This window comes from Vanessa atalanta, chromosome 3 (genome assembly GCF_905147765.1).
Source record: "Vanessa atalanta chromosome 3, ilVanAtal1.2, whole genome shotgun sequence".
Classification (NCBI taxonomy): Eukaryota; Metazoa; Arthropoda; class Insecta; order Lepidoptera; family Nymphalidae; genus Vanessa; species Vanessa atalanta.
In genome coordinates, this window is record NC_061873.1 from 13,750,015 (window position 1) to 13,765,707 (window position 15,693).

Consider the following 15,693-nt stretch of genomic DNA (forward strand, 5'->3'; position numbering starts at 1 on the left):
GACTAAAATTGGATTTTCATTAATATTTTCCTGCCTTCGATGGTGTTATCAAGTAATGGGCCAGGTTAACGCTGAAACGAAACCCGCAGCCCGCAACCGACACGAACCCGCTAAGGTTTACATTTTCACGCCGGATATTACTTCCTCATTCACTTCTACTGTTACACAAGACACAGACACCATATACGATTCCTAGAAAACCTTTAGCGAAGCTAATTAAACAAGACAATTTAATTAACTTCTTATAAAATCGACGATATCAAAATAATTACAATTAGTTCAATAACATTGTCGCATAAACATAAGCTCGTTAACTAACGACTCTATCGTCACGACATGATAACGATGACGGTTAACGAAGTAATCACATTGCAGTTATTCAAAGTGAACATAAATAGCTCTTAAATTAAATTACAATGCAACCGCTGCGGTGCGTCGCTCGCACTCGTGTCGCGGCGTCCGGGGTGTGCGCGCGATCCCATAATTACCGACGTTTATTGGTAGCAGACCTCCGCTAAGCTTCTATGAGTGATGAGTTTAAATTAAAAATATCTAGAGTTATCGAGCGCTCGCGTGCCGCTTTCGTGGTTTCGTTTGTGTATTCGTATTAGTGATTAGTGCGTCCGCGCGCGTTGACTGAGCGCGACATGAGCTTGTGCGCGCAGCCGCAGGACGACTCGACTGTCGTGCCGCCACTCATCATTATCGAGGAACCCGACCCTCGGGACTGCTCGGCCGTCACCCTTCCGCCCGAAGGAAACGTGAAACTACGCAATTATAGAATCGTAAACGATAATCTTCGTGCGTATACAGCTAGTGGCGATGTTCTTACTTCACCGACCAAAGGAAAGTTAGTGTCAAAATTCGATTTGTGGTCTTCGATTTCTCCTCCACGAGATAAGATTTTAGAATTGTTGCGACCGGAGGATCCCGGCAAAGACGCGCTGGAAGCAATCGTGCGAGCGACGCCGAGGCGCGGCCTCGTGCGCCCTTATGATGAGGATACAAAACGCTTTCTTCAGCGGACACTTGTGACTACAAGCTCTACAAACTTACCTCAACAATTAAACTCTGAACCAGAACCTCGGTTGACGAAGCCAGAAGACGCGGATTTAGATAGCAAACAAAAAACTGACGTAAATACGAAGAAAGAGAGATCCTTAGCCGATGAACTTAGAGAAGCAGAGGAAGATGAGAGATCTGGTGCAAAAATTCGGAGAGAATTGCTAAGAGAGTTTCGAAAAAGAGGGGGAGGCATCAGAGAGGCGATGGAAAGGGATAGATTAGGGAAACTTGCGCTTGCTGTAGAAGAAGACGAAGACTACGAAGATTGTGGGCTGTCGGCGGCAGCGCGACGGTTGGACGCTCTGCTGGTGGAGTCACGCAGTTTACACGAAGAGCTCGCGGGCATTCACGAGGACATGCAGGTGCTGGCCCGACGAGTGGCTCGCCGCGACCACTGACGCGTTGGTACCCACTGACCACTGCCACCACTTACCTTACCACAAAATTGCACAAATCTATAAAAAATAGTATTTTTGGCGTTAATTTAATAAGAAATTTATCTAAGAAACTGACGTTTAAAATGCGAATGTAAACACATTTAACGTTTTACTTCAGTTCAGACAGTTCTTGATAAAGCAATAAATGTAGATATTTATATAAATAACCAACGGACACAATTGTTATCGCGTGCACTGCAAAGCAGCACTCACGTACTTTCTCAATCTAAATTCTTCAATTTCTTTCTTTAAAAAAACAAAACGAGCGAGATATTTCTTAGAACCAACATTTATATTATTACACTACTTAGGTGCTTCTCTAATGCGTAACCACTGCGGTCAGAAGCTGACAATATTCGTGACATACAAGTACTAACAATATTATATAATGTCCGACATTATTGGAGAATTATATCGTATTGTGTATAAATCAAATAATCTGCTAACGAACCGTAGGCATTTAGGCTCAACAAGCGCGTACTTAATGGTCCAATAACGGCTCCTAATTAATCTTTGTTTGCCGGTGGTGGTGGTGGCGGCGGTGCTTAAATATGTATATTTATTGTTTATTTACACACAAGCTCTAAGCTTCCCTTTTTACGTGACGTAGGGTTGTCAATTTTAGGAAGAATTATTCTTATTTTATGCCGACCGAATAAACTTGGCGATTATCGCGAATGTAAAAATGATATTTATTTTTAAAAATAATAATAGCTTTGTCCGTTTTAAGGAAAATTTTAATTCCTTGTTTGCGTCAATCTCAATCAAATGGGGGTAAATAGCGTAATGCTAGTTCAAGGAGAAATAACCGAAGAGGTCAGGTCCGAACTTGCGACTTTTACATCAGCCCGTAAACCTTTTCGCAATTAGCGATATATTGATTTGATATTAATTTTGTACGTAAATTGAAAATTAAAACCAATGTGGCTTATGGTATTTTAGTACTGAAATGCTCTTCTTCATTATTCACGCACCCTTATACGATTATAGGGTTGGCACGATGAGTTTCGTTATTCTATGCATCTCGTATATAGATCAACAGTTAGTGTCTTCTTTTTATTTCTTTTAAGTTACTCATGCCTTAGAGCTACTGATATTCAACCTAACACTCTCGTTATTTAAATCAATCAATGTTATATATATTTCCTTACAATTTAATATTTTATTAAAGGTACAAGAGGATCCTGTTCCTTCCGAACATTTTTTTAAAGTCATACTGCCATTGCACAGTGGTAGTTGCACGTTAAGAAATAATTATCATTACTTATGTCACTGATCCGCCCCTGAGGACTATAATTTTATTTCCCTTGTGCCTGTAGTTAACTTACACTAATTATTTTGTATACTTGTTTTTCATGATTTTTGTATTTTTTTTTATAATACATATCTAATGTAGGCGATATATCGGTCACCTGATGGTAAGAGGTCATCGCAAAGGAGCAAAGATGTTATGTTCCTTGTACCTTTAGTTACACTGGCTCACTCATCCTTTTCGCGATATTTCATACCTACATTCGCTGCTTGTTTTTCATTAAAAATATATGTCTAAAACCTCTCGCCAGCCCTGTTCACTCACGCAGAGGATACCGGATGCGTTGGTTACGCTGATTTTTCCTTTGAAGTTTAAACTCAAGGGTCCGCCGGCCAGCACATTTTCATTCCTCCAATTTAATTTTTAATCTGTGTGTTTTAAAATTCACGCTCTTTTATGTAACGCTATTATTCTCTTTAGCTTTACGTTACATACGTACATTAGGTATGTTTATTTTGCCCGTTTTACTCGGAAACCTTTTATTTTAAAATATTTATGACATTTTACATAATTTTAAACACGACTTTACTATTGCCACACGAGAAAAATCTGTTTTTACCAGACGTAGGATCAGTATGCGCCTTTGATATTTATAGAATAGAAGATTTATACTAATTTACAGCTCTATACGAATTATTGTTACTAAAAAAGTTGTTTTAACCGGACTACAAGTCAAATTCGAAAATTAATATTAGGTATAAACGCAAAATTATAAATTTAAAAATTAAACAATAGTTTGATAACGTACTTTTAATTTTAAAGGGACAATATAGATTAAAACTCAATTACGAATACTAAAATAACTTAAAATATATCTGCAGTCAGCCGTCGCACAGGTGAAGGCGGACACCTGTCTTAGATTATGTATAAAAGCTTAAAGGTCACAATCAATACATATAAAATAGTAAAATATTTTATTCGAGTAAAAATTAGTTAAATAGCAGGCTGTAAAAGTTTGACGAGCCGAGGTGGCCCAGTGGTTAGAACGCGTACATCTTAACCGATAATTTCGGGTTCAAACCCAGGCAAGCACCACTGAATTTTCATGTGCTTAATTTGTGTTTATAATTCATCTCGTGTTCGGCGGTGAAGGAAACCTGCATGTGTCTAATTTCAACGAAATTCTGCCACATGTGTATTCCACCAACCTGCATTGGAGCAGCGTGGTGGAAAATCAACCAACCTTCTCCTCAGAGGGAGTGAAGGCCTTAGTGGGAAATTTACAGGCTGCTTATGCTTATGCTAAAAGTTTGGTACAGAAAATGTGTTGGGCTAAAGTCTCCTCTATTTCGAGTTGGCCAGTTTAACTACAGGCACAACTTACGCATCAGTTTTGGAAGGGATGCTTAAATTTTATACAGAGCAATCCGCCAACCAATTTTAAATAAAAAACGAATAAATTCCAAATCATTCCAATACATTTAAGAACCAGTAGAACCATAACGAATGTCATTTAGCAATTTCATTATTCTGGCATGCGGTTTCAACTGTCAGAAATCAGAATCAATCAATAGCGTGTTCGATAATTAGCCCGATTTAATTACGTCCGCCTAAAAATTAATACTAAGTAACAATTTAAGCGTTGTTGTCAAACCAATATAGCCTTTAAGGTTCACGTAATAGGAGCTACATCAGCTATTCCGCGTGTAACCATATCCTGTCAGCGATAATATCTAATAATTAATTTAAATAGGCACTTACAGCGCTTTAATCGGATTAATATACTAATACTCGATACATACTGATTAAGCGTTGTGTAAAATAGTAACAGTATTAATACATAAGGTTAATTTTCACTGATCGTATATATTTTGGGACGAGTGACGTCACAAACATCGTGGTACAAATTTTTAAATAAGTAATCTTGTCAGGAATAGGTTTCAAGTATCCTATATCCTTTTTTGTACAGAGTTTTGTTAGATGATTTTGCTCATCGTTTACTATTTAAGATTGAAAGGTTGAGAAACTCTCACATTTATTATAATATAAGTTTCAGTAGCTTCGCTTGCGTTTTATAGATATTAGGCATTAAAAAAGTATACCTATGTCCTATCTCTGAGTTGCAAGCTTTCTTCATCCTAAATTTCGTCAAATTTGCTTTAGTGGCCGTCAAAGAACAACAGACCAACAAACAGACAGAGCTTCTTTCGCATGTATAGTATAAGTTAGATAATTATTTTATAATGAAATTTTAGTAGTAGTATGGACATTCAAAAAAGGTCTTCTAGTACATAACTTACTTAAAACCTAACTTAGCACGTGCAATTAAAATTATCGTTTACTCTAATGAAGTGAAAATACATACTGTATCAAGAACTGGCTGCCTTCCGCAGTTTCAACCGCGTGAAACGACACTGGCTTTACACGCGTGAGTCGTAGCGTGATTCTATAACTACTTGGTGCGGTTGAGTATGTCACACCTCATATATTTTACGACAGCAATAGACGGTATTGTTGTGTTCCGGTTTATAGGATGTTTAACTACAGGCACAAGGGATACAACACCTTAGTTAGCAAATTGGTTGCACATTGGATACATGATTATGACTACAGTACCAATGTCTATAGACAGATATATTTACCATCAGACGGCCAATTTGCCAGTCCACCTACCTATATAATAAAAAATAAACTCGCGGTAAATGAGCCACATAACGCAAATATATTCAAACTGGGTATTATACTTTTTACACCCGCGAGGAGCAGGTGTTAAGTTTACTATGTCAATTTAGAAACCCCTGACAACATCTATGCGAAATTTGATGGTGAACGGTTGAGTGATTAATGAATAAACGTCGTCTAATTACATCCTTGAAATAATTATATCATAAAATAAATAAAAAACCGTCTGCTTTTTTGTTAAAATTGCATACTTAATTGTATGTTTATTAGGTATGTCAGTGTACTTGTGTGAATTTAACTTAGAAATTACTTTAATTACAATAAGAAACAAGTAAAATATTATACACACCAACTACCTGACTGGTCTATTGACAGACTTCCTGGATTCAAATCCTGGGGTCCCATTGTTCTTGGCATCATACTAGCAGTGTTTGCGGTACCGTGTTTCGGAAAATATTTAAAGCCGCTTGTCCGGCACCTGTTCTAAATATTCTATCCAATTGGACTATGAGAGTAAGGGACCGTGCATCTGTGTTAACACACATATTTGTGCACTATATCTGCTGCGCTGTTGTGTTTGAGTTAAATTATACGATTTATTTTAGGCAGCTTATCAGCTTATCAGATATCGAGCACACAAAATTAACGTTAGTTTTTACAATATATTTTTAAGCTGCAAGGATATTCATCATCATTCATAGGTCATTATCATACTATTTCCAAAATATGACCAGTATTCCTTAATAAGAGGTGATCTTGCCAGAGGAAATTAGAGGAAACAGTATTCAGGATAAATTTGTAATAATTGGCACACGTTCTTATATAAAATATGTTCCCAGATTCAGTGTGCGCGCGCATGTCGTTGCACGGCCGCCGCACGTGCGCTCACGGCGGAATCGCGAGCGTTGCGTTACCTGGACGACGTGGTGGCGCTGCTGCGCGGTGACGTCACAGCCGCCCAACGAACCCGCGCCTGGCCCTTTGCTATAGGCCGCAGACAGCCCGGCAGGAACTATATTGTATAAAGCAGGTAAAAAATGAAAAATAACGCCTTGTAAATATCCCACTAGTGGGCTAAGACTCCTTTCCCTATTTTTAAGGTCAACCCGATTTAATTTTACGATTACATATTATAAAGATAGAAAACTAAGAGATTTTTAAACGTTTCTTCAAAAGGCACTGTCTCGTTAAGCACCCACTTCATAAAGCAATTTAATATAGAAACGTATTTACCAAAAGTAATTATTACTTTTTTGTATACGAAAGTAAAGGTGTGTGTAAGGTTAATTACTAATCTATACTAATATTATAAAAGTGAAAACAACTCGGACTGTCACGCTTAAACTACTGAACCGATTTAGATGAAATTTAGTATAGGTATGTAGTTTGAGTCCCGGGAAGAACATATGCTACTTATAATTCACCCCCCAAATTGAGGATGACGGTTTGTTTGTTATAGGTACAGTTTTATCATTCTCGCGCGGGTAAAACTGCGGGTTCAGCTAGTACTTTAATATTTACTATAACTAATGAGACATTATTGGCGTCAATATTAGTTAGGGCAAGGAAACCAAAACTATTAATGTTGTTTTATAGATGTCCCTATTTAATATGATAATCTTATTGACTTAATATAAAGTCCCAAATATGTTGGAAACAATATTTTAAAACGCTGTCCATTCAAATACATATATATGATATTAGAAACAAGAAATTAATTTCTAAAATATAATTGTTCTATGCGCCATAGTTTGAATAAGATTCCAAGATTAATCTTGCAAAAATATGAAGTAGGTTTAATTCCGTGTGAACCTAGGTTCACCTAGACTTGATATATTCAAGAGAAATAATTAAATATTCTTAAGCGTGTTACGAACGTAATAATATTGGGCAATAGTACATATATAACTATACAAGCATCATATTATTTTTATTATTGCATCTCTACAAATTAATCATCCGTGGCATTGTTTAACTTAATAGCTATTTTTTAATGGTCACTTAAATATTTCAACAACATATAATTTGCAAGAACTGACTATGATGATACTTTTTATGTCTTATAATTTATACACAGACGTGCTGTCCGTTATTATATCATATTATTTGTAATCGTTATACCAAATTATATTACTGTACTATGCCTGCATTTTATTGTCAGGCAACCTCACAATCAGTATGATTGGATTCATACTATGATACTATAACTATTATGTATATACGTATGTATAATAATAATATTATATACGTATGTATAGGTATGAGCAAAAAATGAGTTATTCGGTCTATTTATAATATTGGAGCTCGAGACTCCCTTCGGGATCTTTTTAATAAAGTGGATATACTTAAAGTTGCTTCACAATATGTTAACAACAGTATTATGTATGTTCACTATGATATAGATATTTTCGGAAGAAACGGTGACAATGATTGTACCTATAGACATGAGGAAAAGCAAACTAATAACACCTAGTTTCCGACTTTAATACATCCTTCGGATGCACGGTATTCATTTGTATAATAAAACTTTTTGTAATTTGACCTATTAAAACTTAAAGCTCATGTCAAAAAGACATTGATAAATAAATCAAATTACTCATTATAAGACTACCTTAAAGATAAAATCTTAGTATTAATCGTTTACAGGATGTATAAAAGTATTTAAAACGGGATATTTACCATGTTTTTTATTTTTATTTGGACTACATGTCTTGTCCACGAGACTCATCATGAACAAGACATGTAGTAATAAAAATAACCATGTTAATTTTAAATCTTATTTCGGATATATAAAAATTTAATTCTACTTTACTGACATACACTGTAATTAAAATGATAAAAAAACAGTAATTACGGAGTTTTTTTGCCGATTCTTCTTTGTAAAATCTATTTTCCGAACCGGTAGTAGCTTTATATTTAATTCAACGCTGTGACATGAGGATTAAAATGTACTTTTATTGGCCTACTTGAATAAATAATATTTTGATTGATTGATATTATAGTTTAAGTTTGGGGATGGAAAATCACAGTTTACAAAGTTTGAATACTTCATCACCCTGACTATTTTATTTATATTTATAAATAAAGGCAAATTGTGTACCAGTGAGCAAAACGTTCGAAACACGTCCATAGACAATGTCAGAAGTTTACATCACTTATTTAATTAACCAATCACATCACACCACCAATCAATACGCCTAATTGATAGTCCAAGACTTGAACATCATCGGTTTTTCATCTTGCATTCTGATTTAGGACGAACCCTCTACAAGCTATGTTATGTCGCTATCCACATATTCTGGAGCCCGAAACACTACGAAAACTATTCAATGATAGAAAAAACTGTGTGATAGCTACCAACTCCACCTTTGTACTTCTCTGCACTCATAACCGCACTGTCAAAATGTAAACTTCAATTAAAACTCGACTTAAAATCATCACAAAAAATTAAAAGTAACTTGAAATTATATTAAGTCTACAACAAAATAAGTGAAGGTTAAAATGGCGAGGCGCAAACGAACACCAAACTTTACTTACCGTTTAAGTGAAACGAAGATTTACGAATTAGATAAGTGACTGAGAAAGTGAGAACTCGACGGCTTTATTTATAACGATCGTTGGAAAGATGGTTACGTTTGTGAACTGCCTAAATCTTTATACATCTATCTATTTCAAACATTAAACTTTTAAAATAAACCAAGAATAAATTATGCCAAAGTGTCGAATTCTGGATCACTTGCTCAAAAACAGTTTTAACATTAAATCATTTAGGAGAAGGCTTAATGTTTTACCATCACGCTGATATTCTTTAAGATTCACTGCTTGTTCCATGATATTCATCCATTCAATAATTCACACCATCGCATGTTCTGATCACAAAAAAAAAACACTACTGAGTTTTTACGTTCTTAATTTGTATTAATATTGCTCGGCGTTGGAGAAAACATCATGATGAAATTGTACGAGTTATATGGTCAAACGTTACAAGCCGAGTTATATGGTCAAATGCTTGTACGTTACAATATCTTATCTTGAACACAAGAGACGAACCATTACGAGCAATTGCCTAACATTGGATCATACATATACTATCTTTAAGACTTCAACTGGCAATCTTAACAGTATCAATTTGGCTTCGAATTGTACATTTTTCCAAATATACGTATCAAATCAAATCAAAATATACTTTATTCTTATAATAATTAACTTTTTGTAAAAAAGGCTTGTGATTGTAACAGTTTTTTTGATAGAACGATTGTTTCTTTTTTCTTATATATAAAATATCAGACACCAAGGTTCGAGCCCAATGAGGTTCTACCGAGAAGAACCGCCAAGAAACTCAGTAGTTACTCCTTTTCAACATATAAAAATACAGTCATGTTAGTTAAATACAATTATATATGCATGTTATGTCTCCTGCCTGGAAGTGAACAAGCATTAACTTGTTTAAAATTACGCATTCACATGTTTAATCTCCACTACCAAATATACAATTATCACAAACAAAATTAGAACAGATTTATTATCACATAATTACTATCTAGTTAAATTAAATGTGAGCGATGTCTATTGTCAATTCATGTCAGTAAGCATTAAACGCTGGCTGAGCACCAAACGAGCTAATAGAGGGTGAACTACGGCCTGCGGGACACGGTACTGGCTTCGGACAGGCCCATACGTGTCGAATGTCCGTATATTGTACGCTGATCAATAATCTATTTGTTTTGTAATATAAAACGAGTATGTTATACAAACATTTACACCAATTCGTTTTCGTCCAGTGTTCGAAATTCAAAATATTATTGAAAACAACGTCTACGTAATATTATATGTTGTCTTTTTTGTTTCGACGTCGCTATTGATGCCAAATAAAAAATAAAATATGGATTGAAAAATTGATATTATCTAAATCAATATTTTTACTCTGAAACAATTAAAAGACAAAAAACAACTATCTAAGATTAAATTTGATAAACTGTTTCATGTGAAAAAAAATTTTTTCTCGTCAGAAAAAATCGTTTCTCGTTTCCCCCACTTGAAGTGGGACTTACCGGTGCCCAGGACGATTAGCGCGGTGCGCGGTCCAAGTACACCGAAATACCTACTAAAAAATCAGCGGTACCATCTGTCTCTTTGGCGGGCGTTACGTTATCGCTTTTGCATGCCACCGTGACGGTAACTTGACCACCTGTTTTAACCGTTTTATAGTACTTCTACCTTTCAATTCGCGATATATTTGATCCGTTATAAATAATAGATTCGCATCGTACGCCATCATGCATTTAAGTATAATTTGTATGACGTCAGTTAATATAAAGTAAGGCGTTATTTTTTAATTTATTATAATTATAAAAATTACGCGACTAATGGAAGTCGAAATTTACCAATTTAAGTAGTTAGCTAGTTTGCGACGTTAAATTATTATGGAGGAAAATTGATTTGCATATCGGTGAGCAGTATGAACGACACGATACGATTTTAGGAAAATAATATATCATAACATAACAACATGGCATAACTCAACAAGCAATAAATTTTTGATGGTAACTATTTCGTTTTTAATGACAGTTGATTGTAAAATACTACGTTGAAACACATACTGCATACTATGATATTAATAATTGGTGTCCTACATCTATGATCAATATAGTATGGAAATTCTATATAAATCAGAAAAAAATAAATAAACAAAAAACTTACCTATTTATAATATTAGTATAGGACTTATACAGTTAAATTAAAATTTAGAACAATATATTTGTAATACCTTATCAGTGTATTCGGATATGGGGGCATGGAAAAGCTGCTTAGAAAGAGATTTTATCTTTGAGGTAAATAAATGTTAAGAATTTAAGGGATGACAACAGGAACTAACTAAACTGTATTTAACTAACATTACTGTATTTTTAGATATTGAAAAAGAGTACTAAGTTTCATGCCGGTTCTTATCGGTAGAATTTACATTCCGAACCGGTGGTAGCTTTACTTTAAATAGTTTGTTAAATGACGATTTAAAAAGGGCTCGTAAAAGCCTACTTGAATAAAGTATATTTTGATTTGATTTGGCTTGAACCTCATTGGGCTCGAACCTTTGTGTCTGATATTTTATAAATAAGAAAAAAGAAACAATCGTTCTATCAAAAAAAAAATGTTACAATTACAAGCCTTTTTTACAAAAAGTTTCAAATTCTTGTTATAAGTACGTATGAATATCTGTAAAATCGTTATTTTTTTTCCTCAGTATTTGCTTTTCTTTTTAATAAGAACGTTTGAATTGAATCGTGTGACGATATCTTATCGCACTCGTTTCACTGTTTACTGAAGAATCCTCATTACGGAGCAGCCGGTACCGGCGCGGACCGATCGCTATAACGCGAGACACGAGAATTACGCCACAACGAAACGCCCCGCCGTCCGCGTCGTCGTAGCATTTAAACCATTATTACGATTAAAATAAAAATTCCAACTGAAGCTATGTCACAGACGATTTATAAATTATCCAAATATTGCGCACGCTATGAATTGTCGAGGGAATTTCCTATTCTTATGTTAAAAATTGGCGATGTCGTTTTGGAGACATTTTGTGTTTTTTTTCATGGTATAGGTGACAAAAAGGCCTTCCTAAAAGGCCGGCAACGCATCTGCAACCCTCCCGGTGTTGCAGATGTCCATGGGCGGTGGGAACCTCCTGCTCGTTTGCCCCCAATATAAGAAAAAAGACAAACGAGCAGCAGGCTCACCTGATGAAGAGTGACATGAACTTGTTAGTTTTTTTTTATTGAAACAAATATTTATTTAACCATTATAATAGCTGTAGTAATCGTAATATTGTATTAATTATTTAACAAGCAATAACAATTATAATATCGTACCTTAAATGTTAACACATTGCTGCTCCAGGAAGAGTAAAGAGTAACGTAGCTGTACCGAACGTCCATCACTTATATGAAATTAACTACAAACCAGATGATTCACAATATTGAACAGAAAAGTCAAAGTACCCTCTTATTTAATATCAATGTTATCAATACAATTCCAAAATAATTTAAATTTAATTATTATTATTACAGAATTGATTCAAAAATTTAATATACATGATGTAAGCCTTTTTTGTAATCGTCTAATTATTAAATAATTTCTTACTTAATCTGTCACGCTCCACCGGGGGGGGCGTGCAGGTGCAATGGCAGAATTTAAGAAATGTGTACGCTCTTTTCTTAAAGGTTCCCAAGTCGTAACATAAATATGCACAAATGCACGAAATACGGATACCATTTTACTTTTAATATATTATACAATCTGAGATTCCATGGTCGGCGTTTGAATTGTTTAGAAATTCTTGTAGTGTCTATGTGTGCTAAAGTTCGTATCATGAGGTGATCAATTTGCATGTCTGCGTGTCTAAAGATTTAAATTTAGATTAGAAAAAAAAACGCATGTAGATTTTATGCAAAAACTACCGTTATGCATAACTAGGAGAGTAGTTGTTTGTTTTAATGATATGAACACGTAACAGTTGGGTGTTGAATTTAATTAATTAAGTTCCCTTCCTTCTAAGGACTGGCTCCTTCGTCTAAAGGGTAGATACATGGCCAAAAATCGCAAAGTCCTGAGTTCAAAGCCCAGATCTAGCCGATAAAATGTTACAAGTCATTTTTTACATTGTGGTCTAACCCGGCAGTTTAACCTAAAATCTTTTGATGGTGATGTGAGATTGATATGATCTTATAAATAAGCCATTAGACCAAGAAACACTTGAGAACAGAGTACCCGCATAAAGTTAAATAAATGTATAAAGTTACTTCGTATTAACAGTTATCAAATTTCGTATCGAAGGAGTACACATGCGACCCAATGGCCTTTGTACACAGGGAGAGGGTGACAGAGGGACGGGTCAAGTACAAAAGACTCAGCAGGGTCATAGGGTCATTACAATAAAGGTGATGCGTAATTTAAATCGTCCTGTCTGCCATTGTTTTTACAATCTGGAGTTTAATTTGAGTTTTAAATACTTAAAGCTCTTTATGCTTGTAAAATTGGAGTCTTTGTACTATGTTTCACTTGAAAAAAAAAAAAAAATCATGTCTTAATAAATAGTTTTATTAGTTATTACAAATCGCACACAACGTACTGTACTTACTTTAAGTATCATTTTTAAAAGTAATATTAACTGATTTTACTGATCATTATTTATGTTCCAATAATCTGTTAGGTCTAAAAGTTGACTGGAAGAGAAAATCTCATGCGAATTAAATTAACTTTTAAAGTTTGTGTTACAAATAACACTGACAATTTGTTTTTAATGATGTTTGTAGACAGAAAAATGGCCCACCTGATAAAATATATTAACCATTCCTTAAAATCTTACGCCAACTCATGGTGGAATAAGACGTTAAGCCACAAGACCGAGTATTGCTGTTTGTCTGTTGAATGTGATGAGTGGGTGATATATATGTGTCGATATTATCATTAATACTTTCATTTTGTTTATTTCAGTTACAAGATAACAAGCGGTCAACGATCCATCGACGGAATATGATGCGAAAACAACGCATATTTATACATCAATAATTCTCACAGTATAGAAATAATTAATATAGAAAATTGATTGTCAAACACACGCGCAATTTCGATTGTGTTTGAAAACAATATTGAATTACGAGAATAGTAAAACGGTCGAATTGTTTGCGTTGATATAGTTTTTAATTATTGTATATTCGATAGTAGAGACTAATTTTATAATGAATATTTAGTTAGACTTCATACAAGTCTCAAATGATTTGTATTGTAAAAAACACAAAGACATCTCAGCAATTAAATACATGACATTCTTGTAATAATACTCTATAATTGACAGACATATCTGTGATATAAAATCGATGCGACAAAATTATCTTTAATTTTATTCGAACAAAAACACTTCAAATGATTTTAAATGTATTTATTTTTTATTATTTGTTTCTATTAAACTTATTTAAGATAGCCTCTGGTTGAGAAAACTTATCTATCAATGATCAATTATTAGTTAGATATCATATTATTAATAATTAAAACTAGATAATGTCGGTATTAATTGTGTCACAGAATTATAATATCAAACAATTAGGCTTTGTGTACATAGCGCCGCATTCACGAGCACGGGAAAATTATATAACGCAGCGTAACCGTACCGCGTATGAGTCGCAAATTCGACATTGAATACTAAGCCGGGGATAAGTAAAGCTGCTTACGATCTATGTACGTAATATTGATGTAACAATTGTCAGAAAAATAAAAAGAGAGATGGAGGGGGACACCCGGTTGGAACGCAGTTGATTACGCTATATATTATGTGAATAAAAACACTAACAAAAGAAAAAAATAAATAATTATAAAACCGTTTGGTCGAAAGAGACAGAAGAAAAGGTGTCGTATCTGATAGAAAGAGACAGATGGAGGGGGAACGATGCGTTTATTGTACCTTAGATGACTAATTATGACAGTTCACTCTATTGTAAGCCGCGTAAAATACCTCCACTACAAAATGTTATTTACAAATAACGGTAAAAACAGAGCAACGGAGATAATAATGTATAGATTAAAATTAATTTAATAAAATAAAATTGTGTTATTAAATGTGAATGTCATAGTAGAATACGTACAATTACTATAAAAAGAAAGATCATGCACAGCTGTTTAGGTATCAATGTAATAATTGTGTCGAACGAACGTCGAAGTGCCAACGCGGTCCGCACGCGGTTCGCACGCGTTTTTAATTCGTATAAACTTGCGACTTTGCGCACGTGTTGATTTAGGAGCCATGCGTACTTCGCCTTAACACATTGCTTATTTATAGATAGATAAATCTTTGATATTAGGCTATCAATTTGAAAAGTTTATTTTTGCAAAGTTTATATCGTTGATTGTGTATGTTATTATTAGAGTAATTTAAAAATGTGTGTATTAATTGTACTGTACTATATTTTGTATCAGTTTTTAGAACTTTTAAGACTGAAGTATAACGGTTAGTGAGTATCTGTATAACTTTTTATTAATAAATACTTTTAAGTTAAAAAATTATTATGGTAGCCGAGCATAAGTGACGTACGTATATTACGTTCCATAAGCCTTTAAGACGAATCTATATTAAATATATATTAATAAAATAATATTTATTAGTCAATAAGTTAAAACGTATGATGTAAATTGTTAAAAAAAAATTGGATGGAAACGTATTGTGTTGTGTAAATATATGTTTAATGTATTAGTCCAATAAGG

General features: G+C 34.2%; 1 protein-coding gene across 1 annotated transcript; it reads left to right on the forward strand.

Moving 5' to 3' along the window:
- Positions 1-466: 466 nt before the first annotated feature.
- On the forward strand, positions 467-13,978 carry LOC125077074. Its single transcript, XM_047688865.1, has 3 exons — positions 467-1,427; positions 6,276-6,466; positions 13,933-13,978. The coding sequence occupies exons 1-2, from the start codon at positions 648-650 to the stop codon at positions 6,459-6,461; spliced, it is 966 nt and encodes a 321-aa protein (XP_047544821.1). The 5' UTR covers positions 467-647; the 3' UTR covers positions 6,462-6,466; positions 13,933-13,978.
- The last annotated feature ends 1,715 nt before the right edge of the window (positions 13,979-15,693 follow it).

Bases quoted from the DNA above. Each gene is read 5' to 3' on its own strand.
- LOC125077074 (XM_047688865.1), top strand. From the start codon at position 648: ATGAGCTTGTGCGCGCAGCCGCAGGACGACTCGACTGTCGTGCCGCCA. The intron at 1,428-6,275 runs GTGCTGGCCCGA...ATATGTTCCCAG, and splicing joins GCATTCACGAGGACATGCAG to ATTCAGTGTGCGCGCGCATG.